Below are 26,105 nucleotides of genomic sequence, written 5' to 3'. Positions count from 1 at the left end.
TGGCCAATTGAGAAAAAGATCGGTATCTCGGTAGAACATTTTGCCGGATCCGATCAATATTTTTCTTTTATCGCAAGCTTCAAGGACACCAGTTCTGCGACAACAGAGCAGAGCGATCTCGTCGAATCCCACCATGGTAGCGCCGTCGCTGGGCTCACGGGCTAAACCCGTGAAGCTTCTGAAGAAAGGAACCGAAACGACAAAGTCCCATCGCTTCGAGCCTTTCTCCCAGCGCGTCGCGAAATTGAAGATCGACCCCATCCATCGAGTGCGGCGAAACAATTTCGGTGACGACGATGGCGACGAGACTTCTTCCCATTTCCGCTCTGCACTGGATCGCTGGATTGACACGAACATGTCGGAGAACTTTGTCGAGTTTGCGCGCCGTGTCAGTCCGCTGTCAGAAAGCTTGGCCCAGATTTTGTACCACGAAGAGAAAATCATGGCGTTGTTGGTCGAATTTATCGACAAAAGAGACGCGTTGTCAATCGAACCGCTTCTCAGTTTGCTTTCGCAGTTTGCGCGTGATCTGGGTGTTCGCTTTGAGAAGCACTTCGCGACCAGCGTGACCCTGGTGGCTTCGGTTGCTGCAACTCATGCCGACGTTGAGGTTGTCGAATGGAGCTTTACTTGCTTGGCTTGGATATTCAAGTTCTTGTCACGACTTCTGGTTCCAGACCTGAGGCAGCTCCTCACGATCATGACTCCATATCTCGGAAAGGAACGTCAAAAACCTTATGTCGCCCGATTCGCTGCTGAGTCGCTCTCGTTTTTGATCCGCAAAGCGGCTCTTGTGTACTACAAGAATAAAGCGCCTCTTGATCGGGTTGTGTCGTTCGTGTTGAAAGATCTAAGGGATCATGCCGACTCTAAAAATGTGGAATTGTACAAGGAGGGTCTGATGGCAATGTTTGCTGAATCCATCAAGGGCGTCAAAGAGGGACTTCATTCCAACGGGACCGATATTCTTAGCTGTCTCCTTCACCATGCTATTCTCGGCGATGAGCAACAGAACCATTTGGCCGAGGCAGTCGTCAGAGGTGTTGTCACCAACATCATTCACAATACCTCCGCCGATAGCTTCGCAGATATCCTCAACTTGGTAAAAAAATTCATCGAAGAGGAATCTTCCGAACACCGTGAGAGCCATGCAAAGCTGTCGACTCAGCTCATTTTCGTTTGTGTGGCCACTCGCAAAGGCACACGCATCAAGAATTGGAAAGACGTTCACCACAACCTATTGATTTTGCTGCGGCGCAGCTTGGCTGCAACCGATGTTTTCCAATCTTCTTTGCCTCGATTGCTTGCTTCGGTCGCCTATGCACTGCAATTATCTCCCATGGATGAGATGCTGCCATTCATCCGCCCTATCATGGATTGTGTTTCGGATGAACGACTCTCACAGTATTTTCTTCCGTTCTGCTCCACTTTCTCTGAATTTGGTTGTGAGCGATTCCATAACGTTGTCCTCCCTTATTTCCAACGGTAAGATGAGTGTCCTCGTCAATTGGGTTCTTAGAGTAGCTGATATGACAAAATAGGTTCATAACTTCTTCCTGGAAAGCTAGAGAGGCAGAGCTCTGTCTCTCCTTGACGCGTCTTGAAAATGTTGGCTGCGTCACATCCACTTCGGGCAGAGCAGGTTATATTACCTGTCCCACCGAATGGAAAGAGCACATCAGTGACGCTTTTCGACAGTCGGACCTCTCAGTCGAAGGAATTTCCCTTGCCAACGCATACGCTAGGTTGCCCAAGGCAATTTCGCTTGTCAATGACGATAATGTCGCAGCAAAGTTGACGGAATCCCTCCATGACCTCTTGGTCTCATCTCTAGAAGGCAAATTCTCACCCGGATCGCCTATGGAGCAGTTTGCTTCTGGGCAAGGCTTCAAAACCTACGTTGATCTGGCAAGTCAATCTGGGTCCTTGGACCAATCCCTGTGGGACGTGATTGTTGGTGCTGGGTCGCGCTTCTCGCGATTCTGTCCCTTCTTGGAAGGCTTGCTAGATTATATCACATCCTCTCAGGACGCGATGTCCGCTGGCGATGTTGGCCTTGATTCTTTCATCGAAAGCTTGGTCAACAATCTCGTTTCCCCAAACCATCATTTGAAGTCAGTGACATTAAGAATCCTTTCCGAGCTGGTCAAGGCCACTGGCACTGAGGACCATTCCGTGGTCTCGATTGCATTGGAGATTGAAGAGAGCGAGCTCACCCTGCAAACGGCGAGGGCTCTCTCAATGCAGATCAGGAAATTGGCCCTCATCTATCCTCAGGTTGCGTCCCACAAGTGGCTTGGTCCCCTCATCCCCAAATTCTGTTTCGGCCTGTTTTCGAAAAAACTAGCTCAATTGTGGGATGACTCGGCTGAAGCAATGAAAAGCATCGTTCAGCACCCCATCGGTGAGGCCATCGTTACTGAACTGGCCATGCATTGGCTCCAAGATGCCAAGCCATCTGTCTTCGAGCCCATCACCGAGGACGAACGTCCCATGGTATCCCCTGACTACGCATGCTTCAACGCTGTCAAGTTCGAGTCGACATTTGCCTCCCATTTCTCCGCCTTCAGCAATCCGATGGAGCTGCTACGATCGGAGTTTCATAGCCAACATGCACCTGCCGACCTTACCCCTGTTTCTCCGAAGGCATGCGCCCTACGTGTATTACACGCAGTGCCACATATCGCCGAGAAGCGATCGCGCCATATCGTTCCACTCTTCCTCAATTGGGCCTCTGCTGGCGGGGACAGTAATGCCACTGCCGAGACAAGTTCAAAGCTAACAGAAGCAGTCGACGATGACATCCCGAAATGGGAGTACAAAGACCGCCTCTCTCTGTTGGGGCTGTTCGAAAAGTTCACGAATCCAAGGGCTCTTTTCAAATCATCGGATGTTCGAGATGCCCTTCTTACTCTCCTAACCAACGGTGACTCGTCCGTGCAGAGATCGGCCCTCAAAGGGCTGTTCACGTGGAAGTCGCCGAGTATCATGCCGTATCAGGAGAACCTTCTGAACCTCCTCGATGAATCTCGCTTTCGTGATGAGCTTGCGACATTCGTTCGCCTCGACCAGGAAAGTACAATCGAACCCGGGCATAAAGCTGAGCTCCTTCCCGTCCTCCTTCGCATTCTGTATGGCCGGGTGGTCTCGCGTGCTGCAGCAAGCTCTGGCGCAGGTGGTCAGGCTGGTCGCCGGAAAGCGATCCTAAGAGCTTTATCTCAGCTTTCGGAGTCGGACTTTGCGCTGTTCATCCAAGTCGCCTTCGGCCCCTTGTACAACCTTTCCTTGGGGGAGGATGGCAAGATCGATTCAGCCGTCTTCGATCAAGACCTTCTGAACCTGCGCCGTCAGTCAGGTCTACTCAAGATGATCGAGACCATGTTTGATACCCTCCGGAGCCGCATGGCCCCGTATGCAGCGAAAGCCATGAACGTGGTGACCTACTGCCTCGTCCGTGCCAATCGCCTGCTGCATTCTGACACTGATGATGAATCGGGTCTCCGTCACACCAACATTCTGCGGGACATTCGCCAGGAAAGTGTCCGATGCCTGAGCTTGATATTCTCCGTCACGCCGGATGTCGACTGGAGCACCTATGTGGCAACTCTCTTTGACGAAGTTATCAACCCGAGACTCGAAAATTTCGCAGTCGAAAACGCACAGGGTGTTTCTGGTCTCCATCGACTCTTTCATACATGGGCTTCCAGTGCAAGCTCCGTTTTCTACCTCAGCCGGTACAATTCGAGTCTGATCCAGTCTGTTACGGACACTCTTAATGTTCCCTCGGCTCAAGATGACGTTAAAGTCTTCGTCCTGAGTCAAATTCTCCAACCTATCATAGGCTTTTCGACCGGCGTTACAGCAGACGGCGATGAGGTGATGGGTGACTTTTCTCCTGATGAAATCTACAACAGCGTTCTTGCTCCGTACGTAGAGCATATCTTGGTACATCTCAGCCGTCTTCTGCAGCAAAACCCACCCCGATCAGTGCTTAGCTCTGGTGTCGACACACTTTCTGCCATCTCTCCTTGTGTCAAGTCATCTGGGGAGATCATAAATCTGCTCAGAACGTCTACATACCTTCTTCGCCAACCTCACGATCGAATTCCCCTCAAGACGAAAGCAGGTCTACTGCGGACCTTGCAACATTTCATCCCGCTGTTCTCCCTTGAGTCGGACCAAAACCTGGCGGACGATATTTTCCGGACAGTTGTCTCGCTGTATACTGAATTCAGCGATGACGCGACAAGGAATCTCATTTCCACCGTGTTCAGGGAGTATGCCAAGCTGGACGCTGAGCTCCTCCAAGTCAGCGACCTTTGTGCAGACCTCAACGCTGTGGTTACGCATAAGCTTGACACGGTGGACTATGAAAAACGCCTCCAGGCGTTCACAAGGATCAACGAGGACCTGTGGAGCAGTCTTGGCTCGAAGCAATGGCGACCGCTACTCTTCAACATGTTGTTCCACGTCAAAGATGAACAGGAACTGGCCATTCGGGCCAGTGCCTGCTTTGGCTTAAAAAGATTTATCGAGCGGTCTGTCATGGCTGATAGTGACAAAGAAGGATTCGACGAACTGAGAGATCAAGTGCTCCTTCCGTCCCTGCGGCAAGGTACTCGCCAGCGGTCTGAATTGATTCGGATGGAATTCGTCTCTGTCCTGGGGCATCTGGTGAAAACAAACCCGACTCTTCCCTCCGTACAAGACATGCACGTCCTTCTGGTCGGTGGTGATGAGGAGGCTTCTTTTTTCAACAATATCCTGCACATCCAGCAGCACCGCCGTCTCCGTGCTCTGCGACGACTCGCCGGCGAGGTCGGCAAGGGTGCCATCAATGCATCAAACATTGAATCGATCTTCATACCCTTGGTCGAACACTTTATTTTCCAGATCGCCGAGGATGACGAGAGTGCTCACAACCTGGCGGCGGAAGCGGTCGCCACCATTGGTACATTGTCTGAATGGCTAGAATGGCCGCAGTTCCGTTCCATCTTCCGTCGGTATCGTGCTCTGATGACTAGCAAGCCTGAAATCGAGAAGAACATGATCAGGTTGTTGGGCCGAATGACGGACGTGTTGGCCAAATCTGCTGGCCAAGATGTACTTCAAACCGGCGACGAAATGGACACTAATGCCGATGACTCGCAGCGAGAAGCTCGCCAGAAGTCTCGTCTGGCGGAAACCTTGCCAGCGTCATCCAAAGTTGCCAGCGAGCTGAATAGTCAATTCGTACCGTTCCTCACCGACTTTGTTCACCAGAAGGATGAAACCGTGATGAGCCTTCGTCTCCCAGTTGCTGTGACCACGGTCAAGCTGCTCAAGTTGTTGCCCGAAGAGGACATGGCCATTCGTTTGCCAGGTGTTCTGCTCGATGTTTGCTACGTTCTGCGCAGTAAGGCCCAGGTTTCTCGAGACATTGCCAGGAAGACGCTGGCCGAGATGGCAGTGATCCTCGGGCCGTCTTACTTTGGCTACATCATTAAGGAACTGCGTACTGCGCTGGTCCGGGGATACCAACTACACGTTCTTTCATTTACGGTCCACACCATTCTTGTGGAAACGACAGACATCTACAAGCAAGGTGATCTGGATCATTGTCTGGAGGACCTCGTTGCAATTGTAATGGACGACATCTTCGGTGTCGCGGGCCAAGAGAAAGACGCTGAAGAGTACGTCAGCCAGATGAAGGAGGTCAAGAGCAGCAAGAGCTATGACTCAATGGAACTGCTTGCGAAGAATAGCTCCGTCACCAGACTGGGGGCTTTGATCTCCCCAATCCAGCTTCTTCTCCGTGAGAAATTGACTGCATCGATAGTCAGAAAGATCGATGAGCTTCTTCGAAGGATCGGAGTTGGGTTGTTACGAAACCCAGGCGCCGAAAGTAGGGATATCCTCGTTTTCTGCTACGAGGTCATGAAGGAATCCCACGAGCAGCAGCCTACCACGGAGCCAACGTCCGCCGAATCCGCGCGCAACAAGCGCTTCTTAGTCAACATGCATGGGGCGAGGCGCGACGGAAAGCGTGGGAGTACCTCATCTTACATCCACAAACTCACGCGCTTTGCGCTGGACGTGCTGCGTTCCATACTCAACAAGTTCCATTCGCTCTCCACGCCAGCCAATCTTTCTGGTCTCTTGCCCGCTATCGGCGACGCTGTAATCCAAGCCCACGAAGAGGTCAAGATGTCGGCGATGCGTTTGCTGTCGACCATCATCAAGGTGCCTCTCCCGGAGCTTGACAAGAACGCCCCTGTCTACCTCATCGAGGCTGTCAACGTTGTCAGAGATGCGCCGAGCACGAACACGGAGCCCGCGCAAGCGGCTTTGAAATTGATTGCGGCTATCATGCGGGAGAGGAAGTCTGTTCCCATCCGGGATTCGCATCTGGCGTACCTCCTCAAAAAGCTTACCACGGATATTGAAGAGCCGGATCGTCAAGGTGTTACATTCAATTTCATCCGTGCTGTGATGGATCGCAAACTGCTTGTTCCGGAGATGTACGAGCTGGTCGACAACATCGCCAGGATGATGGTTACCAACCAGACGCGGGCAGCGCGAGACCTGGCGCGCGGCGTATACGTTCATTTCCTCATCGAATACCCGCAGGCAAAGAGTCGATGGAATAAGCAGCTTGCCTTCCTCGCAAAGAACCTCGATTATGAGTACCGGGAAGGCCGTGAATCGGTTCTGGAAGCCATTCACATGCTCCTGTCGAAGATCGGTGGCAACCTTAGTCAGGAAGTTATCTCGACATTCTTTCTGCCGGTCCTCCTCGTCATGGCAAACGACGAAACCTCTGAATGTCGACAGATGGCAGGCGTACTCTTGGGGGAGTTTTTTGCCCGAGCTGAGCGGGATCAGCTCCAGACCATGCTCAAGCCCATCAAGTCCTGGCTTGAGCAGACGGACAACATGCAGCTGGTCAACACGGGGCTGCAGGCGATGAGGGTGTACTTTGAAGCTGGCCAAAATGAACTGGAGAAGGAGGCCCGGTTCGTGGTCAGTGCTCTGCCGGACCTTGTCGAGCCAATCCTCCAAGATCATGAAAGCGAACACTGGGAAACGGTCTACTTTGCTTGGCAACTGTTCACAAAGATGAGCAAGGCCGTTCCCGCGCTTTCATTCAGCAAGGCTTGCTCGCAGATCTGGTCCGATATCCAGGAGTCGCTATTTTACCCCCACGCATGGATCAAGACTTGCGCGGCCAATCTGGTCGGCGCTTGGTTTTCGGATATCGCGAAGACAAACGCCGCGGCTGGATTTGGGTCACTTCCGCTAGCCAGCAAGCATGGTCTGGAACTCGATGGGGAGGGGATGTTCCGCCTGACGCGGGCCAGCATACGTTGTCTCCTAGCACCCAACGTTCCGGAGGAGCTAGGTATGCAGAGTGTCCGCAACCTGGTCTTCTTGGTCCGGTGCTTCGCAGAGAACAGCCTAGGTGTTTCGACAACGAAGCCAGACACCGATGAACCCGAGTCCGAGTCGGATTCCGAGGTCGAGGCGGACGAGCAGGGCGACATGGACAACGCAGCAGCCAACAACGACGCTGCCACCCGATCAAACCCCATCCGCTACCTCGTCCGTCAAATCTCCATCATCCTCCGCCGCGAAACCACCAACACCAAGTCGTCAGTTGCTCTCGTCCCCAAGACGGCTTCCGTTGCCCTCTTGGCAGCGGTGTGCCGACACCTTTCGGCGGAGAAGCTCCGGCCCTTGCTGCCCACCATGCTTCTCCCTCTGCAGCACCTGATCGACCCGGCCATCCCCACGCCCCGATCCTCCGACGAGTCGTTCCAGAACGCATACAAGTCGCTCGTCGGAAACGCGCGAGAGATTCTCGATCTGCTCCAGAACAAGCTCGGTACGACGGAGTACGTCGCGCAGATGGCGCAGGTGCAAGAGCGGATCCGGGCGCGGCGTGAGGAACGTCGGATCAAGCGGCGCATTGAGGCGGTTACCGACCCGGAGAAACATGGCGAGGAGAAACGGCGCAAGAACGAGAGGAAGAAGATCAAGAGGCGAGAAAAGGGTATGGAGTACCGGGATCGGAGGCGAGGGTGGTAAAGAAAAGTGCTTGCATGATCATGTATAGCGTTTTGGGAGTTTCTGGTTGGGATGTTCTCTGTTTCTACGGTGCTGTATATGGATTGGGAGTCGAGATTTGCATTAACTTTATGATGTGTTTAACTAGATCATACAGTCTAGAAGAGTTGAACGATAGACCATAATAAGAAAGCATGCTCGGCCCAACCGTGTAACTCCTTCCCACCGTCCAAACCAAGCCTTCCCCTCTAATAAAACAGTCTCCGAACCGTGCGCACAGCGCTCAGATCAACAGAGAAGAAAACATCGTAATCGACATCAAAATTAAGCATGAATATTTCCACTACCACCCCCATCATGACGACTTCCCACTTCCGTCCTGCCCACCTTGCGCACTGTTGTTGTTTGCCGAACCTGGACCATCGGGCAACACCTCGCCCTTGCCGGTTTTGTAAATCGCACCATCCTCCCAAATCTCCGTATCCCCATCCAGATACCCTCTAGTGACCTCCATCCCCTTCTGCCGAAGAATATCCTCCAGCGTCGTCCTCTTATCCGTGAAAATCCCCAGATGATCACTGATAATATGCCGATTCTTGCACGACGGGCAGGCAATCAAGACCGTTCCCTTGTGGTAGCCATGCTTGGACATGTAATGCGACGAGCGGTGGCCGCACGGCTTGCAGGTAAAAGTGATTTTGTACGCGGGCTCGTCCGCTCGACGCGCGGCGTTCTGCGCCGCGTGCTCTGCTTCGGTGGCCGGGTCTGAGGCACGGTCGGTTAAGGGCCGTGCTGAGCCGCCAGCAGCATCTGAGGATTGATATCGTCGGAAGAAGGGCTGGCGGAGACCATTGGCTTGTCGAAGTGTAACTGCAGGAGTCGATCGTGGAGTGGCTATAGGAAAACGGTGATTTGATATCGTTGTCTTAGGAATGCGGCCAGACGTCGCGCGGCATGACCACAGCAAAGACATGGAGGATCGCATGTTGATTAACTAGCTGAGCTTTGTCCTCTGGGAACAGCGACTTGGTGAGTGTTTGATTCTTTGGCTTCTCTCTCAAGGCTCCCGGCCGTTGTCCGGGAAAAGCTTAGTCATGGCTTAGTCATCCGTCTAGGCCAGAAGTGATGGAGAGAGCTACCAGCTAGCTGGTTGGTTGGACTCCACAATAAAATACTGTGGTCACGTGAGCATGGCATCCCAACAGAAGCAACTCCTCGTTGCACTTCACCTCCCAACGCAAAATCTTCAACTACAATCTACATACATACTATGTAGGTACCTACAGGTACCTAGGTAGATACCTGTCAACCTACCTAGTACCTACTTGAGGTACCTAGGTATGTAACCTACGGAGCCACCATTGGCATCATACCGAGCAGAGCACTTGTGGTCGTCAGAGCGAATAGAAACTACTGTTTACGGGAATAAAGTAACTTCCTGGCATTTGCGGTAGTAGGTGTAGTCAAGGATAGAACCAAGGGCGAGGCGCTGTACTCCGTAAACGTGGCCAGAACATGGACTTTCTGAAGCAGGCGTCGATGGTGTCTTGTTGGAGCCGTTTGGGACGACGGGATCTCTTGGAAATCCCCACCATGGGAAACTCATTGAAGGAGAGGCCCGTTTTGCAAACGTCGCGCAAGGTCCTGTCGACGGTATCGAATACGTGGGCGTGCGTCATGGGCCCTCGTCCCACAACAGTAGGTCGGCCTCGATCAGTAATTCTCCCAACTGCGACGACTTGCTGAATTGTGCACGTTGAGTCTCGATGGACGACCATCGGAATCATGAGGGTAAACTGAAGTGACGAATTAATAGGTATCTAGCTTCGCGACTTCGGTCATACGTCAACCATAACCTGGATTAATTGGGACGATTGGCTCCCAATGATGGACCACACCGCAGCCGCGGTTGACAGCGCCTCTGACGGCGCCTCCTCATTCCTCATCGCAAACGGGTACGAAGCAAGAAGTTCGTTTGATTGGACACCTCTCCCAGCAAGACTGCCCCGTGACGAGGGGGAAAGCAGAGAAGCCGCATGAGAACGAGTCGAGAAGCTGGGAGAGATTTGGAACTTTGCACAAACGAATATGAAAAGACCTCAGGAGGTCATGGCCGTGTAAGCAAACCGACATCGGCCGTGTAGAGAATTTCGAGGTCCGGAACAAGGTTTTCCTTGCACTGCGTGACTATGAAGTAGGGCAACCAAGCACAAAGCTAGCGGAACAAAATGAAGGCCCATTCGAGATCGTGGAAAAAATTGGAAACAGCCATCGACTTGCACTCCCCTCTGCCTCAGGCTACTAGTACCGCAAATAGCCTTGTGCAGGAAGGTTTTACCCGTCCCCTCCCCCGCATGGACCGTTGAGAAGAGAAGCGTGCAGAACTCGGGTCAGATTAGGGCACGGACATTATCTGATCATATATATGCGGATCGTTAAACTGGTTCAGCCGTTCACAATTGGAAGCAGACTCGCGGGGGGCGAGCGTATCGAGCGCCTTTTCAGCTTCGATCAGGGGATTTAGCTGAGGATTGGTCGGATGCCAATCAAGCTGGAGTTGCGGCAGCCCCAAGTCGGCTACGTGGTCCATGAGTCGTTGGAGGCGTTCGCGCGGTCTGAAGATGCCTCGAATGCGGAATTGAAGAGGCTGAGAGATTGTGTCGTATAGTTGTTGATCAAGCTTCTCCAGCTTCTTCTCGGCATCTCGGTATTCTTGCATGAAAAATGGGAACCGGTCCTGGGCCATCCTGAGGCTCTCCTTCCCGATTCATATACCGGTTCGTGGCTGGAGTTGGCGGCATTGGGAATGATTTCTTCTAACTCCGGGAATGAACGCTTTTGGAGGGTCGGAGCATCTGGTCCTGGGATCCCACCCAGCAAGGCCTGCGACGTTGTCGTTAGGTACCATGGTCAGTTGGCCGAAGCCGATCGCAAGAAAATTTCCACCGAGTTCCTCGAGCCTGACTCGGTGCACCGTATTGTTGTGGCTACTGACGCTATGAGACTGGGGATTGACAATCCAGATAGCGAACGCGTTGTCAACTGGGACCGAACAGCGAGTCTTTGCCACGTCATGCAATGCGCCAGACGAGCTGCTCGTGAAAAGGACCTTAAAGGAGAATTTATTTGGTTCCTACCTCAGTGGTGCTTTCTACCACGTGGTTCTCAGCTACATGATTGACCCGCACTTCCCAATCTTCTCACTCTCTGGAGACCTCCAGTGAGCACAGTGGATCCGACGGTGACGGCCACTCGTCGCCTCAGACTCCGAGAAAAAGACGGAGTAATCAGGCCCGAGAAGAGCAGTGGCGACAAAAACTCCCACCCGGCATGCTCAAGCGGATCAATTCTAGGTGCTTCCGTGAGGCCATTCTGGAGTTTTTCAACAATCCTGTGAGACGATGTCAATTTGTCGGACCAAATCAGTCACGGGACAGATGTTGCTCGGGTGTAATCCTCGTCTGGCACAGTTGCCAGATCCTGCATCGGCGCATAGAGAGGAGGTCCGTTGCACGCGCTCGACTACACCCGGATCGTCCAAGGATGAAATAGAGCGCGAGCTCAAGGAATGGCGCAGGAGGGAAGCCGTGGAACTTGCGAAGAGCAACGATTTGGAGGAATTCCAAATGGAGGAGCTCCTGCTACCGGACAAGATCACCAAGGAGTGGGCCGCAACTGGAGCTTCGTTGACTCAGCCAGAATCTTTCTGCCAGTTTGCAATCAATCGACTGTGGTTGGAACGGTATAAGTCTGTAGTGCCTGATCTTATCATGCGAGGATACTGCAGTGGCCTGAAGAAAATGCAGCTGCGTGCATAAGGCCTGTTTTTGTATTGCCACTCGAAATCGTGGAATAGACCTTTTTGTGACAGATTTCGATCATCTTCAACGACCTTTTCGTATGCAGAAAGACCTAGTACTTAACAAGGGTTATCCACGGCGTCTTCGGTCGTCTCAACGACAGAACCAAAGAACCGTTCCTCGTCATCATCGCTAGTCAGGACCAGCTTGCATGTGAGGGCATTCGCTTCGTCAATTATCTTTTCTGTCTCATAGAAATAGTGTTTCGCCGACTCGGCAGCCTATTTTCCTGAAATCAAAGACAGATGAAGAAAATCACTGCTCCCTTGGAGCCGACAGGAGCTGGGTAGCTGGGCCACACGTGGCAGACTGCACCTTCTGCCAAGAATTCTCATCCGGATATATCGGTCCGTTGTTTTTCCGGGGTTTCCCGCAGCATGTCCATGAAATGTGAACTCTTGAATGAACTGAACAATGTTATTATTAACTGCGAGACTTGCCGGTAATTCCACAATCAGCTGTGTGTCAGAAACTGGTGGGCTTTTATGTCAGCCTAAGTTATTGTTTTTCCTTTTTTCTGCCCTCTTCTCCCACCTGCAAACTGGATCAGTTCCGTCCCGCTTCTGGGCGGCGTTAGTCTTCAGTGGAGCTTGATAGCACAGTTGTGTTCCGGGGTGAGGAGGTAGTTGTGGGATCAAAATGGCTATGAGAGCCCGGCAGAAAATCAGGGCACCGAGAAGGGTAAGCTTGCTCTGTTATCATTGCAAAAGCCCTACTGTGTAGTTGCAATGCCTGGAAGTTTGCTTGACATGGTGGTCGTATTGACGCTGGATGTAGGGTGTAGCAGGTAGAGCCGATGACTTTGAAGCCCTCTGGTCCGTTCTTGCGTCTGCCATTCGCGAGATCCACACGAAGAATGCCTCGTCCCTCTCGTTCGAGGAGCTGTACCGCAGTGCCTACAAGATCGTATTCATGTCAAGAGGCGATGACCTGTACGAGCGGGTGAAAGATCTTGAGCAGGAATGGCTTAGTGGGCATGTGCGGCAGACAGTCAGGTCAGCCATTTCGCCTGTGCTGCTCCTGGACTTGGATCCTGCGGATACCAGGGAGCAGCCGAATGAGCGGAGAGTGGCCGGCGAGAAGTTCCTCCAAGCCTTGCGGAGCGCCTGGGACGACCATCAAGTCTGCATGGGCATGATTACGGATGTCCTCATGTACATGGTAGGTTGCTGATGAAGCCCGTGTCGAGAGGTGTCGAGGCGCTGACCTGACCACGTCAAGGACCGCATTTCGAGCACCGACCAGAAGCCGTCGATATACGCTGCGTCGATGTGTCTCTTCCGTGACCATGTTCTCCGGACACCCGTGGACGAGAATCATCGAATGACCATATACGATGTTCTCCAGTCTACCGTGCTGTTTATGGTGCAGCTGGAAAGAACTGGGGACATCATCGAGCGGCCGCTCATCCGCCACTGCATGTACATGCTGGAAGGTCTCTACGAGACCCCCACGGAGGAGGAATCGTCGAAGCTCTATCTGACCGTGTTTGAGCCGGCGCTCTTGGACATCAGCAGAAACTTTTACCTGGCTGAAGGGCAACGTCTGCTGGAGACGGGCGACGCCGCCAACTTTTGCCGTGTGAGCTTGGACCGGCTGGCGGAGGAAGAGGCACGGTGTCAACACACGTTGTCACCGTACTCGCAACAGAAGGTCAAAAGTGTCATTGATGACGAGCTGCTGCGGCGGAATCTCCCCGATGTCATCAATCTGGAGGGCAGCGGTGCCAAGCACATGATTGATCATGACCGAATTGACGACTTGAACAGGCTGTACCGCCTCAACGCGCGAATTGACATCAAGAAGACGGCACTGGTCAGCGCTGTCTATAAGCGCATCGTTCAGCTCGGTGACGAGATCAACGCGGCCGCCAAGAGTTTCGGACAAGCATCAGCGGCTCCAGCAAAGGACGACGGGAATGAGCAAAAGAAGGACGAGAAGGAGAAGCCGGCTCCTAATCAGCAGACTGCCGCTGCGATTAAGTGGGTGGATGACATTCTGGCGCTGAACAAAAAGTTTGATCACATCTGGCAGCAAGCTTTTTCATCTGACCAAGGCCTGCACACATCGATCACCGACAGTTTCTCTGAGTTCATCAACTCCAATCCTCGCAGCTCCGAGTACCTGTCGTTGTTCTTCGACGAGAATCTCAAGAGGGGCATCAAAGGCAAGACGGACAGCGAAGTGGATGCGCTGCTGGACAGTGGCATCACGCTGTTGCGTTACATCCGAGACAAAGATCTATTCGAAGCATATTACAAGAAGCATCTGTCTCGGCGGCTCTTGATGAAACGATCCGTCAGCATGGACGTTGAGCGTCAAATGATCTCCAAGATGAAGATGGAAGTCGGGAACCAGTTCACGCAGCGGCTCGAAGCAATGTTCAAGGACGTTGCGGTGTCGGAAGATTTGACACGCAGTTACCGGGAGCACGTGGCACGAACGACCGACCCGTCGACGAAACGAGTCGAGCTCGAGATTAACGTTCTGACGAGTACGATGTGGCCGATGGAGATCATGTCGGACTCGAAGAACGGAGGCATGCAACTGCCATGCATCTTCCCCAAGGAAATCGATGTGGTGCGACAGAGCTTTGAGAATTTCTACCACAGCAAGCACAACGGACGGAAGCTGTCATGGCAGATGGGCATGGGCACGGCCGATATCCGGGCAACCTTTGTGAGGGCCAACGGCAAGATTGCACGGCACGAGCTCAACGTGTCAACATACGCCATGATCATCCTCCTCCTCTTCAACGACGTCCCGGTCGACGAGCCGCTCACCTACGAGGAGATCCAAGCGCGCACCCGTATCCCAGACAGCGAGCTGATCCGGAATCTGCAGTCGCTCGCTGTCGCACCCAAGACGCGGGTGCTGCGCAAGGACCCCATGAGCAAGGACGTCAAGCCGACCGATCGATTCTACTACAACCGCGACTTCCAGAGCATGTTCACAAAGGTCCGAATCGGAGTGGTCAGCAGCAGCGGCAACAAGGTCGAGAACCAAAATGAGCGGCGGGAGACGGAGAAGAAGATGAACGAGGAGCGAGGAGGAAGCATTGAGGCGGCGATTGTGCGGATCATGAAGTAGGTCACTGCAATCTCTCATCATGTGCCTCTTTGAAATTCTGACAACTATCACAGGCAGCGCAAACGGCTCGCGCACTCGCAACTCATAACCGAGGTTCTAACACAGCTGGCCTCGCGCTTTGTCCCAGACGTGAACATGGTCAAAAGGCGGATAGAGAGCTTGATTGACCGAGAGTATCTGGAGCGGATACCAGACTCAGATCCGCCTGCCTATGGATACATTGCGTAATACGTGGACGGGGAAAGGGGATTTTGTTGTATTGTCTGCATGCGATGTTTTCCATTATGATGTTCATGAGGGTTACGAACGATGATTACATGTACTGATAGAGCCACGGTCATTGATCCAATCTGCATGGAAGGAAGAATGATCCTGTCTATTCATCTATGGTATCATCCCAAACGCCGCAAAAAAAAAAAAAGACGATACACAGATGCACCCCCGAATCACCACACACAACCATAGCTTGAGCAACTCACAAAATCTCCACCTCCCCCCTCTCCCATGCCCTCTTCACCCCCTCCCAGCGTACCGCCCAAACCTCCCCCATCTTCATCGTCGTTCCATACGTCTCCTCATGCAGAATATCATCCGGCGGCACGACAATGGTCACCTCATCGGCGAGACACCGCACAAAGACAATCTCTTTGGTATCCGGGCCCTCGACCATGTTCGTCCCTCCCGCGTTATCGTCCAACCGGCGGAGCTGCGGCGGGAACGTCGATAGGAAACTCGCGTTGTAGTGGTTGTAAAGAAGGGAATGATGGGCCTGCAGGAAGCGAGCCTCGTCGGGGGAGAGCGGGGCGGTAGTGGTAGACCTAGTAGGATTCCTGTGGTCGCGCGAGTCCGCGTTGCCCGGGTCCATGTCCATGCCTGTCGAGGAGAGGAGTGACGAGGATCCGGGTAACTGGCTGTCGTCTCCCGCTGTTGTTGTAGTCTGCGATTGCGATCCCGCCGCTGCATTTTTATCCGGCGAAATTAACAGCAAATAATGCATGCTAAACCGCGTAATCTTCGCCAGCCGTTGTCGCAGAAACGAGCGGATCAGATACTGCGTTCGCGATAGATCGGTCTGCAAAATCGACAGCTTCAAGTTCAGCGTTTGGCTGCTCTGCGATCGTTGCCCGCTTCCATCATGGTCCGGATCCCCGCCGCCATAAGACGATGCGGTCAAGTCTTCGATCATTTCAATCTATTTCCCCCAATTCCCTCTCGTCAGTCGACGAATTCAAAAAAAGGGGAGTAGAGACCGCAAAGTACCTGAGTTCGAACTCTCGCCATCATCCTCTCCATCAATGGCCCCGGCCATGGCAGGAGTTCCGACACCGCGCGCTCGGCAACCCATAGTCGCGTCAATTGCTGGTGGTCGAGCGCGGTGGACTCGGGCGATGTGTAGTACTCGCGATCGACCGACGCGAGGATATCGTCGATATCCATTCGAGACGACATGTCATGGCGGTGTTATTGTCATTTTGGATATTTTTTGGGGAGGGGGCGGGCGGTTTGGGGTTGGAGCAGCGGAGTGGGTGGTTGAATAAAAAGACGGATCGCCGACCGGGTCAGCGAAAAGTTACAACGTCGCTTCGACTTTACAGACATCCACTACGACCACATTAAAGAGTAGAATTGAATAGTTATCTCGTGTGAAAAAATCTCGTCATTCATCCATCTTCACTGTCAGTCTCTGTATCACACAGCACCACTTCAAGCCTCAGCCTATGTACAGGTGCCTGCAGCACGGGCCTCCAATGTCCGGAGACAGACCAACGTCTGCTTCAGGTGCCACCTTTCTGTACACAATCCCAAACTAGACACCGAGGTTCAGGAGTAGGATGCAGTTCCAAACATTTGTTGCGAGTTTCGCCAAACTTTTCATGAACAAGGAGCAGTGCAAGGAAATGCATGCAAACGAGTGTGTTGCCCGGCCAAGATGTCACGGGAGTTGGCAATGCAAGATTCATGTCAATGGAAGGAAAATGAAAATGCAAAGGAGCGGCAGGGTACATCACACATTCAGGTCGCTCCAAACTGTACAGGTGCTCATGCAAGGAAAACAAGAAAAAAAAAAAAAAAAAGAGAGAGACTGTAGTGTCAGGAAAGTCAAGGAGATGAAAGTGGTGGAAACTCCCATAGAAGACGCTCCGGCTGATCGAAATATCTGCCCATCGCATCGGAAGTATATAAGGATGCATGCCAATTCGACCAGTCTATGAAGCGCAATCGACCACTGACGTCAAAATGGGTGAAAAGATCTGGGTAGATGAAGATCGCCAATGACCTGTCATGCCGCAGGCAACCTTCAACAACGATCATCAGCCGGAGTAGGAAACGACGCTAGTACGAGAGCATCCGGCGACCCAATCCACGGCCCGATTCATTAAACTCGAGTGTCACATCGAGGCTGCGTGTACGGTCGTTGCCTCGGCACCGTCCGGTCGGGCTGTCCTCCATGTCAGAGGGATGCTCTCCATACGCATAGGTCTGCGCCCGAATGAACTTGGACCGTTGCTTGACTTTTCCGAGACCTCGCTCGCAATCATACTCATGTCCCTTGGATGTCATTTCCACATAATTTTGGGGGAAGCACAGGGTTCGGTGTTCTGCAAAGAACGCGCTGTAGCCTCCGTCCAGAATGTAGAGCTCCGGAAAAGTCAACTTCGGATACCGATCAACGTTGTAGGCGCGGTCTTTATGACGGATGAAAGACGCCATGATCGGTGCTCGATGGGCCGAATATTCGCAGTGGAAGATCAAGGCCGTATTGGGTTGGGGCGAGCTAAAGAGATCGTTTGCCAGAGCCTCTTTGTCGTTGTAATTGACAGCTCCTTCAATGTGTCCACCCTCGTATTCATATTCAAAGCGACAGTCGATGATCATAATCTTCTGGAATCTGTCGTTGTATTTGCCACTCAAGATATCAACCATGACGCTCTTATCTATCCGCGGCAAGCTGTCTGCCTGATTTTCGGGAATGAAATGTGGCAACTGCAGTTGGTAGGGTTCATCCATGAACCATGACAGAGGCGATTCGGGGCTGACGGATGGTGGCTCCTTTTGTTGGATCACTTCTTCCGGGTTCTCGAACATGCTCAAAGAGCGCCGACACTGTTTACGGGGACGCGTCAAGGGATTTCCGTTCGTGTGTTTGCGAATTGCATTCGGGGAGCCAGCGCCATTGCCGCCACGGCCGGATCTCAAGCGCGGCCCGAGGAAGTTTGAGCTCCTGAGAACCCGATCCCGCTGCGGTGATTCGTCGAACATTTCGCCCAACGTCATCGACTCACTGCCGCCATTGCCGAACTTGAACTCAGGCTCCTTGCTCTCGGGCGCTGGTCTGGGAAATCCTAGCTGTGCAGAATGTGCTTTCGAACGGGCGAGTGACGGCCGCAAGAGGCCAGAGCGTCTTCGTCTGCATATTGTCAATGCCAATCCCAGCAGTTTGATTATAGTTCCAGCAGATTCTTACTCTCGAGGCGTGAACGGCGTCGTTGCACTTTCCATCGGAGAGCCAACCGGCGGGCTAGAGGAAATAGTCATGGAATTGTCACGGGTTGGAGTTTCTAGAGCGTCATCTACCGAGAATGGATGTTTGTGAGGTAGCGGAGACATGTCCATGACATCACCAGACTCTACCGGCGACGATGTCAAAGGTGGAGTCTTCATTGGCTCCTCTGCATTACCATTAGAGAAGCCCTGGTGCTCTGGTCTGTTATCTCTTACCTCGACCTGCTGCATCGAGCAGCCTCGCCGTGAACAGTGATCGACGCGGAGTGGCCACCGGGGGACTGCAAGTTGAAATCAGCCATATGGAACCAAGGACCCTTCTGGCCATTGATCACCCACCTCCGGTCGATGTAAAAGTTCTGGGACAAGTCTGCTGCCAAGGTCGCCGCAGGAGAAGAACCCGGGGTCTGGCTGGCACCGAAAAAGTCCGAAGTGGAATTCTTCATGGGCAGATCCCTGAAGTTGAAACTATTGGGACCGAAGCCTCTCCTGCCGCCCATCGACCGCACAGGTGACGGGCCCTCTTCGCGAAAGCAATGACCGAAAGTGACAGCTGCAGGCCGCATCGCTGCCAGTGGGGACGATTGTTCCATCGCCATGATTGACGCAAGCCACCAGCACAACCGCTTCCTCGCAGCTCGACGACAGATGAGACGGATCCCGATCTAATGATACCCTCAGTTGTAGATGCGGCGAAGCAAATCGTGTCGTTCTGCCCCGGGACTCTTCACGGGCTCGCTGTAGGCACGGAGCGAAACCTCGAGCTCAACTTGTTGACTTGCCCGATCCTCCGCAGTTTCTTGAAGTCGGCCCCCGTCAGAAAGCCATTGTCACAGCGCCAGACGTTGAAACAAGTCAATTGCAGTCAAATCGCTAGAACCAGTCTGCGTAAGTCGCCTGCCGATGGCCAGCGAACGATTGACGTCAAAGAGTCGAGCGGATCTCGAGCACAACAAGTAAATCGAGTGCAGATTGCAAAGGGCTCAGAGGTGGGAGAAGTTGACAAACCTCTCGAGGATACTCTCCCCATCCAAGGACGGTTACGACCAGGGGAGAACTGAGGAAGAAAAACGGAGGAAGTGAGCAGAGAGCTCACAAGCTGGGTTTGAAAGGCCTTTGAGGCTTGTTGCAATGGGCAACGGGGTGTGGGGAGCATCTCCAAAGTCTGGCTGCAAATACGCCAGCGATACGCGCTGTCATGAGAAAGTCACCAATCATCGGCGGATTTAGCGCTTTTGCAGCGCTTGTTAGTTTAAAATTTCCTAGTGTGGTTAAACCACTTTCGTCAGGGCCTCGGGTAATCGCTGCATGTAAACGTCCCTGGCATCCACCTCAGTCCCTTGCGGATGATCAATGTCGAGTATGTCGGCTCTACAGAGTCCCTTTTAAACTACGGCGTTGGGAACAACTTTCTATGAAAGAACTTCAAGTGATCCCTCAAAGAGCCATCGTTTCTGGTTCATGGTATCGTACGGAGTACTAGTAAAGCTACTATGACGCTGGTCTGTCTCGTCCACCTGGCAACAGCAGGTATCCCAGCAACCTGGATTCAGACGCGGTGATCAGTCACTGGGCGGCTGGTGTGGGCTCCTTACGGAGCACCTTGTACTAACAAGGACAAAAGTCTCTTTGTTTGACTCCGTAAGGAGTATCAAAGAGCGTTCAAGGTTCGAGTAGGATGAGTTTCAGGAAGTACTCTTGCAGTTGTGGGAGTTGATCGGACGACCAGACGACGTCATCCTCTAAGGCCCTGCAGTGAAGTGACTGACCAGATCGGTTGTCCAGACCGGCGACTTGTTCGCAATTTTACCAGTCGTATTTTTGCAGATGGATTATTTGCTAATTTGAAGCGCTGAAATCCAAAGTTCCTGGCGGCTTGGTAGATGCGGCTAACCGAATCAAGTAACAATCTCGATCCATAGGGCATAGGGCTGGCTGAAGGCCGGCCAATGGCTGCTTTAGAATTTGTTCCACCCTTCAGCCCTCTGTGCGTAGTTAATGTATGGTAAATTCCCCAGACTGTGACGCAAATTACGGACTACTCCGTACAAATCTGATGAACTCATGGATCTACATTCTGGCTCAAACCTTCAATGCAGAAGGGTCTGATCCATTTTCTCGGGTTCAGAATAGTCAATCAAGCTGACCTTTATGAGAATATCCTTCAGTTTGCAAGGTTTCCTTTCACAGTCATTGCTCGGCAATGCGATTACAATGGACCTCAATTGACTTTGAGGGCTTCAGATTTCATCGGATGGCTCCCTCCCATCCTTTCCGGACGCGAACGCAGCTTTTATTGGCATAAATCTGCCAGACAACAGACGACCAGTGTCAAAATACTATTCTGATGCTATTCACAGAAGTACAGTTCTCACTGCAGTTTTGGCCAGTTAGGATATGTGCCACATTCAATGAGTATCTGAATCCACGTCAACCATGTCTTTCCCTATGGTCCAAGATAATACATGGAATCCACAAGGTCCTTAGGCCTGGTCTTCATTCACCTAGCAGTTACCTCTGATGGAAATCAGTTGGAAAGCCGCAAGTGACTGGTGAAGGCTGCGTGGATCCTGTGACATCGAGCTCGCCGAGCAATTGGATTCTGATAAAGTCAAGAGCTACAGATGACGTGCACCATTTGGATGACTGATTTGGTTACCGTCAGACCATCAGGCTCGCCAGTTTCACCAAATGTCCAAATCCCCAATGTCGCCTGCCGCCACTTTTTCGAACAGACTCAAAATATTCGTACTGATTGATGTGCGGAAAACTAGGCGAATGGACAAGAAACTTCAGATGAAACTCTGTCTTATCGTTTCGTCCCCATTTATTCCTCCATGCCACATCGTACGACCCTGCCATTTCGGCTTGCGCGGAGCCACTGACTTCAATTGGCCTGGAACTCTGTTTCGGGTTATTGAGAGAATATTTCCGTGCCACTGGCTCACAGTTAGTTCTAGAGGCGGTTCCATTCGATTCGAAATCACCAGCGGTGGGAGATCATTGGTCCCATCCTGGCTGAAGAGCCGCAGCCAGTGCTTTTGTACTGGTGCGAATGCTGCAGGACTCACCACTGGTCAAAGTCAACAGCTTCAGGCTGCACGATTGCATTTTGTCGGATTCCGAGTCCATGAATCTGCAATAAGCGTCTGATTCTGAGCAGGCGCATTAATGCCGAATCAAGCAGGCAAAACACCATTTCACCTCACTGCATTGATGCCAACTTTGACCGATAACAGCATGATCCGTGACGAGAAAGGGTATCAGTTGCATGAGCTCTATATACGCATCAACGAACAAAGGAAAACAGCGATCTATCGTAACACAAAAACAAGAAACGAAAAATGAAATACATAGTATCAACAGGACTTGATTTGGAAGAACACATCAAGATGAAATCAGGCAAAGCCTCTATCCACTGGATGTGGGTAGTAAACCGCCTCCTCATCCCAGAATTGCCCCTGGCGGGAATTGTCGATCACAGTGTATTCGGCCCGGCTGTGCCTGCTTTGGCTTCGTCGGTGCCTCCTCTCCTCTCTCCGGGATCGTCGCTCCTCCAGGGCAGCGTGGCGATCCTCCTTGAGCGTCATCAACTCCTCCTCCTCTGCTTGCTTCTTGGCCTGTTTCTGGGCCTTTTTCTGTTCTTTCTTCTCCCTTTTAATGGCCTTTTTTTCCTTGCGGGAGAGTCTTGGGAAGTCACCTTCAGGTCCGACCATGATGCGTCCGGGATGCCAGATGTTCCAAACGCCCATGCCAAGGAGCATCGGCACAGCTTCAAGGAGGTAGAAGAAGACTTCCTTTGTCGTGAGGACAGTGAGCTGGTGGTCTTGCGTGCCTTTGGCGAATTCGGCCAGACGGTAGGTGATTCGAGTCTACCAAGTTGAGGGTTAGCGAGTGGAAGAACCAAGGGCGGGACGGTTTGACGTACCGTGATGGTGAAGAGCGTAAAGTACATCACGTAGACAAGGACACGCCACTGGCTACCCCTCTCAGGCATCCCGCCTCCACGGAGCATGACGCGATGGAACTTGACTAGGAGGCCGATGAAGCAGAAGATAAAGCACTGCTGGGCGGCAATGCCACCTGTGTAGATGCGGCCGCCGATGACACCGATGTTGCTCTCCTTGTCGGCGCTCATGCCACCGCCGGTAGCTTGGGTAAGGAGGGCGCTGACCCTGGTGTTAGGATCTTTCTGAGGACTTGTTGATCAAAAATGAGTACTTACAGGATATCCAGCCAGACGAATATCAGCGCCATTCTTTGCGCCCGAATTCCAACAATCTTTTGCTCCGGGATATAATAGTATACCATGCGACCAAACACCATGTAGACAAAGGCGTTGAGTAGGATCGGAGCGAGGTAGATCAACAGTACCGAGGGAACCATCGCGCCTTCTTTGGTTTGGTCGAGAGTTGCTTGGACACGGAGGGCAAAGGCGCCTGCTTCCCAGATCGCTGCCATAATGATGACCCAGCAGTACCGCCGCCGGTAGAGAATGGCCTGGATCAGGTGGATGAAGATCAAGGTGCCGAATAAAGAGGCGAAGAGAACGGCTGCTTCGCCGCTGGCGCAGTAGTAGAACTGCCTATCTTCGCTGGAAAGGTCTGTTGAGTTGGTTCATGTTAGGTTCAGCTTTAGGGTTCGAAGATAATGGGAAGTTGGAGTTCACGTACCGCATTTCCGCGGCAAGCCCATCGTGCTTGACTGTGTATTACAACACACAAGAATTGAGAGTCAATTGAGACTGATAGTTTGTCCTTGGGCAGAAACAATGGCAAGGACATGGTGAGATGACTTTTATATTCATTCTTCAGTAAAAGTGCTGGTAGAAGTTCTTTCTTTAGTTATGCGGTTGCCTGCGTACTAATGTGCCAATGCTGGCCTTGATACTTGGGACTGGAACTACTTCAATTCTTCAAAGCCCTGAGGTTCAAGGGTTGAGATTGAACTAACTGCATTTGGCTTGATCCTCCAAGCTTCGAGCAAATGGCTTCATTCGATCTTGTTGAGAAACGATTGAAGACTAAGTTCAATGGCAAGTCTACTCCGTACAGTGGTCCTTGTTAGTCTTTTCAATCAGGTACTTATATCCATTTGATTTCGAGAACTCGCTCATGCGCGTACCTGTACCTACCTTCGGTAGATACTCGTGCTGTTCTCTATGTACAAGGTACCGACTGTAACATCAATTCGTGTCCATTGTTTAAAGACCAAATAAGATGCCACTGAAGCGAGGCCAACTGCAGCGGAGCGCACAACTCGTCCTGTCTGTCAATTTCTTCGTAGGTATCGAGTACATTGCTCTGTGCTTTGCATGCATGACAAGGTCTGCTATTCAGCAGTCAGTCGTTCGACAAGTGACAGCAAGGCAACGTCGTTTTCAATGTCGTTTCACCTATGTTTAGAAATTCGCCTGAGTACGGAGTACAGTACACAAATTGGAGCTCTTGATCTGCAAGTTGTATTTGATTGGTGACTTTGATGAGGTCGAACTAACTTGAATTGGTGAAGTACAGAGTGTACACTTATTGAGGCGCCTCCACATTCTTTATCAAGCCTAGGTTCTGCGCATCAGCCAAATGATTGATGGCCCGAGAAAATGGTACTATTCCTGATAAAGTGCCTCTTTCATATAGGAGAACTCTGATTGGTTCGTAACTTCGGCTGGCTCTTAGGCTGCCACGAATCCTCACTCCACACAGTTTTTTTATCCTTATCCGTTTATCGTAACAGCCAAGGCTTGGGAATATCGAAGGGAGTATGAGCTGCTCAAAGTGTCCGTTCAATCTTGATGCCTGATTTGAGTTCAAGAATAATGGCTCATGACGGCTACAATCATGTCATGATGTCAAGAGATCGAATCGCCCTGTGACTGCCGGAAGAAATAATCAATTGCACTCTCTGACTTGATTGATAACTGTCCATCGGCGATGCTCCGATCGGCAAAGGCACATGCGTTCTTCCATCGGGCTATTTTCCGGACATCTGTGTCATGGATATCCATTTCCTCGAATACTGGATACTCCATACATAAAGGAAAAATCTCTCGCGACGCAAGAAAAGTTTTTATTTCGGTCTAGCGAACGAATCAATACTCTAGTTGATTGATTAAACACAATGTCACCAAGCGCCCGCCCCTCGTACCGCATCGCCTCCATCCCGGGTGACGGGATTGGCCCGGAAGTCATCTCGGCGGGAATCATGGTTCTCCGGAAACTGGCGTCAACCTTGAACACCTTCGACATTGACTTTGAGAACTTCGATTGGAGCAGCGACTACTACAAGAAGCACGGACGATACATCCCCGAGGGAGGGTTGGAGCAGTTGAAGCAATTTGATGCGATCCTCTTTGGCGCAGTGGGAGCACCTGGTATGTAATCTTGTGTTTGAACACCGAAAGAGCCCTGAATTGATGACGCGTAGATGTGCCGGATCATATCTCCCTTTGGGGCCTGCGGTTGGCCATCTGCCAGCCACTTCAGCAGTATGCCAATGTCCGACCAACCAAAGTCCTGCGAGGAACGCAATCGCCACTCCGGAACTGCTCCACGGGTGACCTAGATTGGGTTATCGTTCGGGAGAATTCCGAAGGCGAGTATGCCGGACAGGGCGGGCGGAGCCATGTCGGCAAGCCGTGGGAGATTTCGACGGAGACGTCCATCTTCACCCGTCATGGCGTGGAGCGCATCATGCGGTTCGCCTTTGAGACCGCACGGAGCAGGCCTCGGAAACTGTTGACCGTCGTTACCAAGAGCAATGCCCAGCGCAATGGGCTGGTCATGTGGGATGAGGTCGCCGCAGAAGTTGCCAAAGACTTCCCGGACGTTACATGGGACAAAATGTTGGTGGACGCCATGACGGTCAGAATGGTTTTGAATCCTCGGAGCTTGGATACAATTGTCGCTACGAACTTGGTACGTCGATCAATCAGCTTGACATTGTGGAGAATGCTGCGCTGATATCCACGCACAGCATGCCGACATCCTATCCGACCTCGCCGCAGCCCTAGCTGGGTCCATTGGCATTGCGCCCACCAGCAACCTTGACCCGACAAGACAAAATCCGTCCATGTTCGAGCCCATTCACGGCTCTGCTTTCGACATCACCGGCAAGGGAATAGGTATGGCATTCTTCCCCAACGCGCCCCTATATCCATCCAGTCTGTACTAACGCCGCATAGCAAACCCCGTAGCCACGTTTTGGACTGCGTCAGAAATGCTTGCCTGGCTTGGTGAGAAAGAAGCAGCCAAGATTCTCCTCGACAGCGTCGAAACCGTCTGCGAGAAGGGAATTGTCACGAGGGACCTCGGAGGTACTGCGACGACGGCTGAGGTGACCCATGCTGTCTGTGATGAGATTGAGAAGGTGATCACCAAGAGGGCATGAGTTTCTTGCATGAGATATACCCTATACATGTTAGCTACCACACACTGTGCAGAAGAATTGACCTGAATGACCTATCGAGGCGTGGAACGGGTCCTTGGCGTATGAGCGCTTCAATCGAACCAACGAGCTGGACGTCATCAGGCGACAGGAAGGTCTATATGCTTTTTAGACCGCCCTTAAGACACCGGAGCATGACCATGGACGACAGGAAGTTGCTTT

The 26,105-nt window shown here is 52.1% G+C and overlaps 8 protein-coding genes across 8 annotated transcripts; 4 read left to right on the top strand and 4 right to left on the bottom strand.

Moving 5' to 3' along the window:
- Positions 1–133: 133 nt before the first annotated feature.
- VTN31DRAFT_2525 (uncharacterized protein) lies at positions 134–8,067 on the top strand (the record flags this gene model as incomplete). Its single annotated transcript, XM_069402703.1, has 2 exons — positions 134–1,485; positions 1,542–8,067. The coding sequence occupies 2 exons, from the start codon at positions 134–136 to the stop codon at positions 8,065–8,067; spliced, it is 7,878 nt and encodes a 2,625-aa protein (XP_069261958.1).
- A 334-nt stretch (positions 8,068–8,401) lies between these two features.
- On the bottom strand, positions 8,402–9,031 carry VTN31DRAFT_2524 (uncharacterized protein; the record flags this gene model as incomplete). The annotated part of the gene is made up of 1 exon (XM_069402702.1): positions 8,402–9,031. One exon carries the CDS (start codon positions 9,029–9,031, stop codon positions 8,402–8,404), a length of 630 nt encoding a protein of 209 aa, XP_069261957.1.
- Positions 9,032–12,545: 3,514 nt separating this feature from the next.
- VTN31DRAFT_2523 (uncharacterized protein) lies at positions 12,546–15,224 on the top strand (the record flags this gene model as incomplete). The annotated part of the gene is made up of 4 exons (XM_069402701.1): positions 12,546–12,587; positions 12,684–13,067; positions 13,128–14,992; positions 15,050–15,224. The coding sequence occupies 4 exons, from the start codon at positions 12,546–12,548 to the stop codon at positions 15,222–15,224; spliced, it is 2,466 nt and encodes an 821-aa protein (XP_069261956.1).
- Positions 15,225–15,471: 247 nt separating this feature from the next.
- On the bottom strand, positions 15,472–16,445 carry VTN31DRAFT_2522 (uncharacterized protein; the record flags this gene model as incomplete). Its single annotated transcript, XM_069402700.1, has 2 exons — positions 15,472–16,188; positions 16,257–16,445. 2 exons carry the CDS (start codon positions 16,443–16,445, stop codon positions 15,472–15,474), a joined length of 906 nt encoding a protein of 301 aa, XP_069261955.1.
- Positions 16,446–17,330: 885 nt separating this feature from the next.
- On the bottom strand, positions 17,331–19,099 carry VTN31DRAFT_2521 (uncharacterized protein; the record flags this gene model as incomplete). The annotated part of the gene is made up of 4 exons (XM_069402699.1): positions 17,331–18,405; positions 18,463–18,667; positions 18,717–18,781; positions 18,840–19,099. The coding sequence occupies 4 exons, from the start codon at positions 19,097–19,099 to the stop codon at positions 17,331–17,333; spliced, it is 1,605 nt and encodes a 534-aa protein (XP_069261954.1).
- A 2,092-nt stretch (positions 19,100–21,191) lies between these two features.
- Positions 21,192–21,653, top strand: VTN31DRAFT_2520 (uncharacterized protein; the record flags this gene model as incomplete). Its single annotated transcript, XM_069402698.1, has 1 exon — positions 21,192–21,653. One exon carries the CDS (start codon positions 21,192–21,194, stop codon positions 21,651–21,653), a length of 462 nt encoding a protein of 153 aa, XP_069261953.1.
- A 245-nt stretch (positions 21,654–21,898) lies between these two features.
- Positions 21,899–23,195, bottom strand: VTN31DRAFT_2519 (uncharacterized protein; the record flags this gene model as incomplete). Its single annotated transcript, XM_069402696.1, has 4 exons — positions 21,899–22,372; positions 22,429–22,669; positions 22,726–23,104; positions 23,174–23,195. 4 exons carry the CDS (start codon positions 23,193–23,195, stop codon positions 21,899–21,901), a joined length of 1,116 nt encoding a protein of 371 aa, XP_069261952.1.
- Positions 23,196–24,617: 1,422 nt separating this feature from the next.
- On the top strand, positions 24,618–25,886 carry VTN31DRAFT_2518 (uncharacterized protein; the record flags this gene model as incomplete). Its single annotated transcript, XM_069402695.1, has 4 exons — positions 24,618–24,870; positions 24,924–25,414; positions 25,473–25,620; positions 25,681–25,886. 4 exons carry the CDS (start codon positions 24,618–24,620, stop codon positions 25,884–25,886), a joined length of 1,098 nt encoding a protein of 365 aa, XP_069261951.1.
- Between the last annotated feature and the right edge of the window lie 219 nt (positions 25,887–26,105).

This window comes from Thermomyces dupontii, assembly GCF_041956625.1.
Source record: "Thermomyces dupontii strain NRRL 2155 unplaced genomic scaffold VTN31scaffold_2, whole genome shotgun sequence".
In the NCBI taxonomy this organism is placed as follows: Eukaryota; Fungi; Ascomycota; class Eurotiomycetes; order Eurotiales; family Trichocomaceae; genus Thermomyces; species Thermomyces dupontii.
This window is presented reverse-complemented; position numbering and strand designations above follow the sequence as displayed.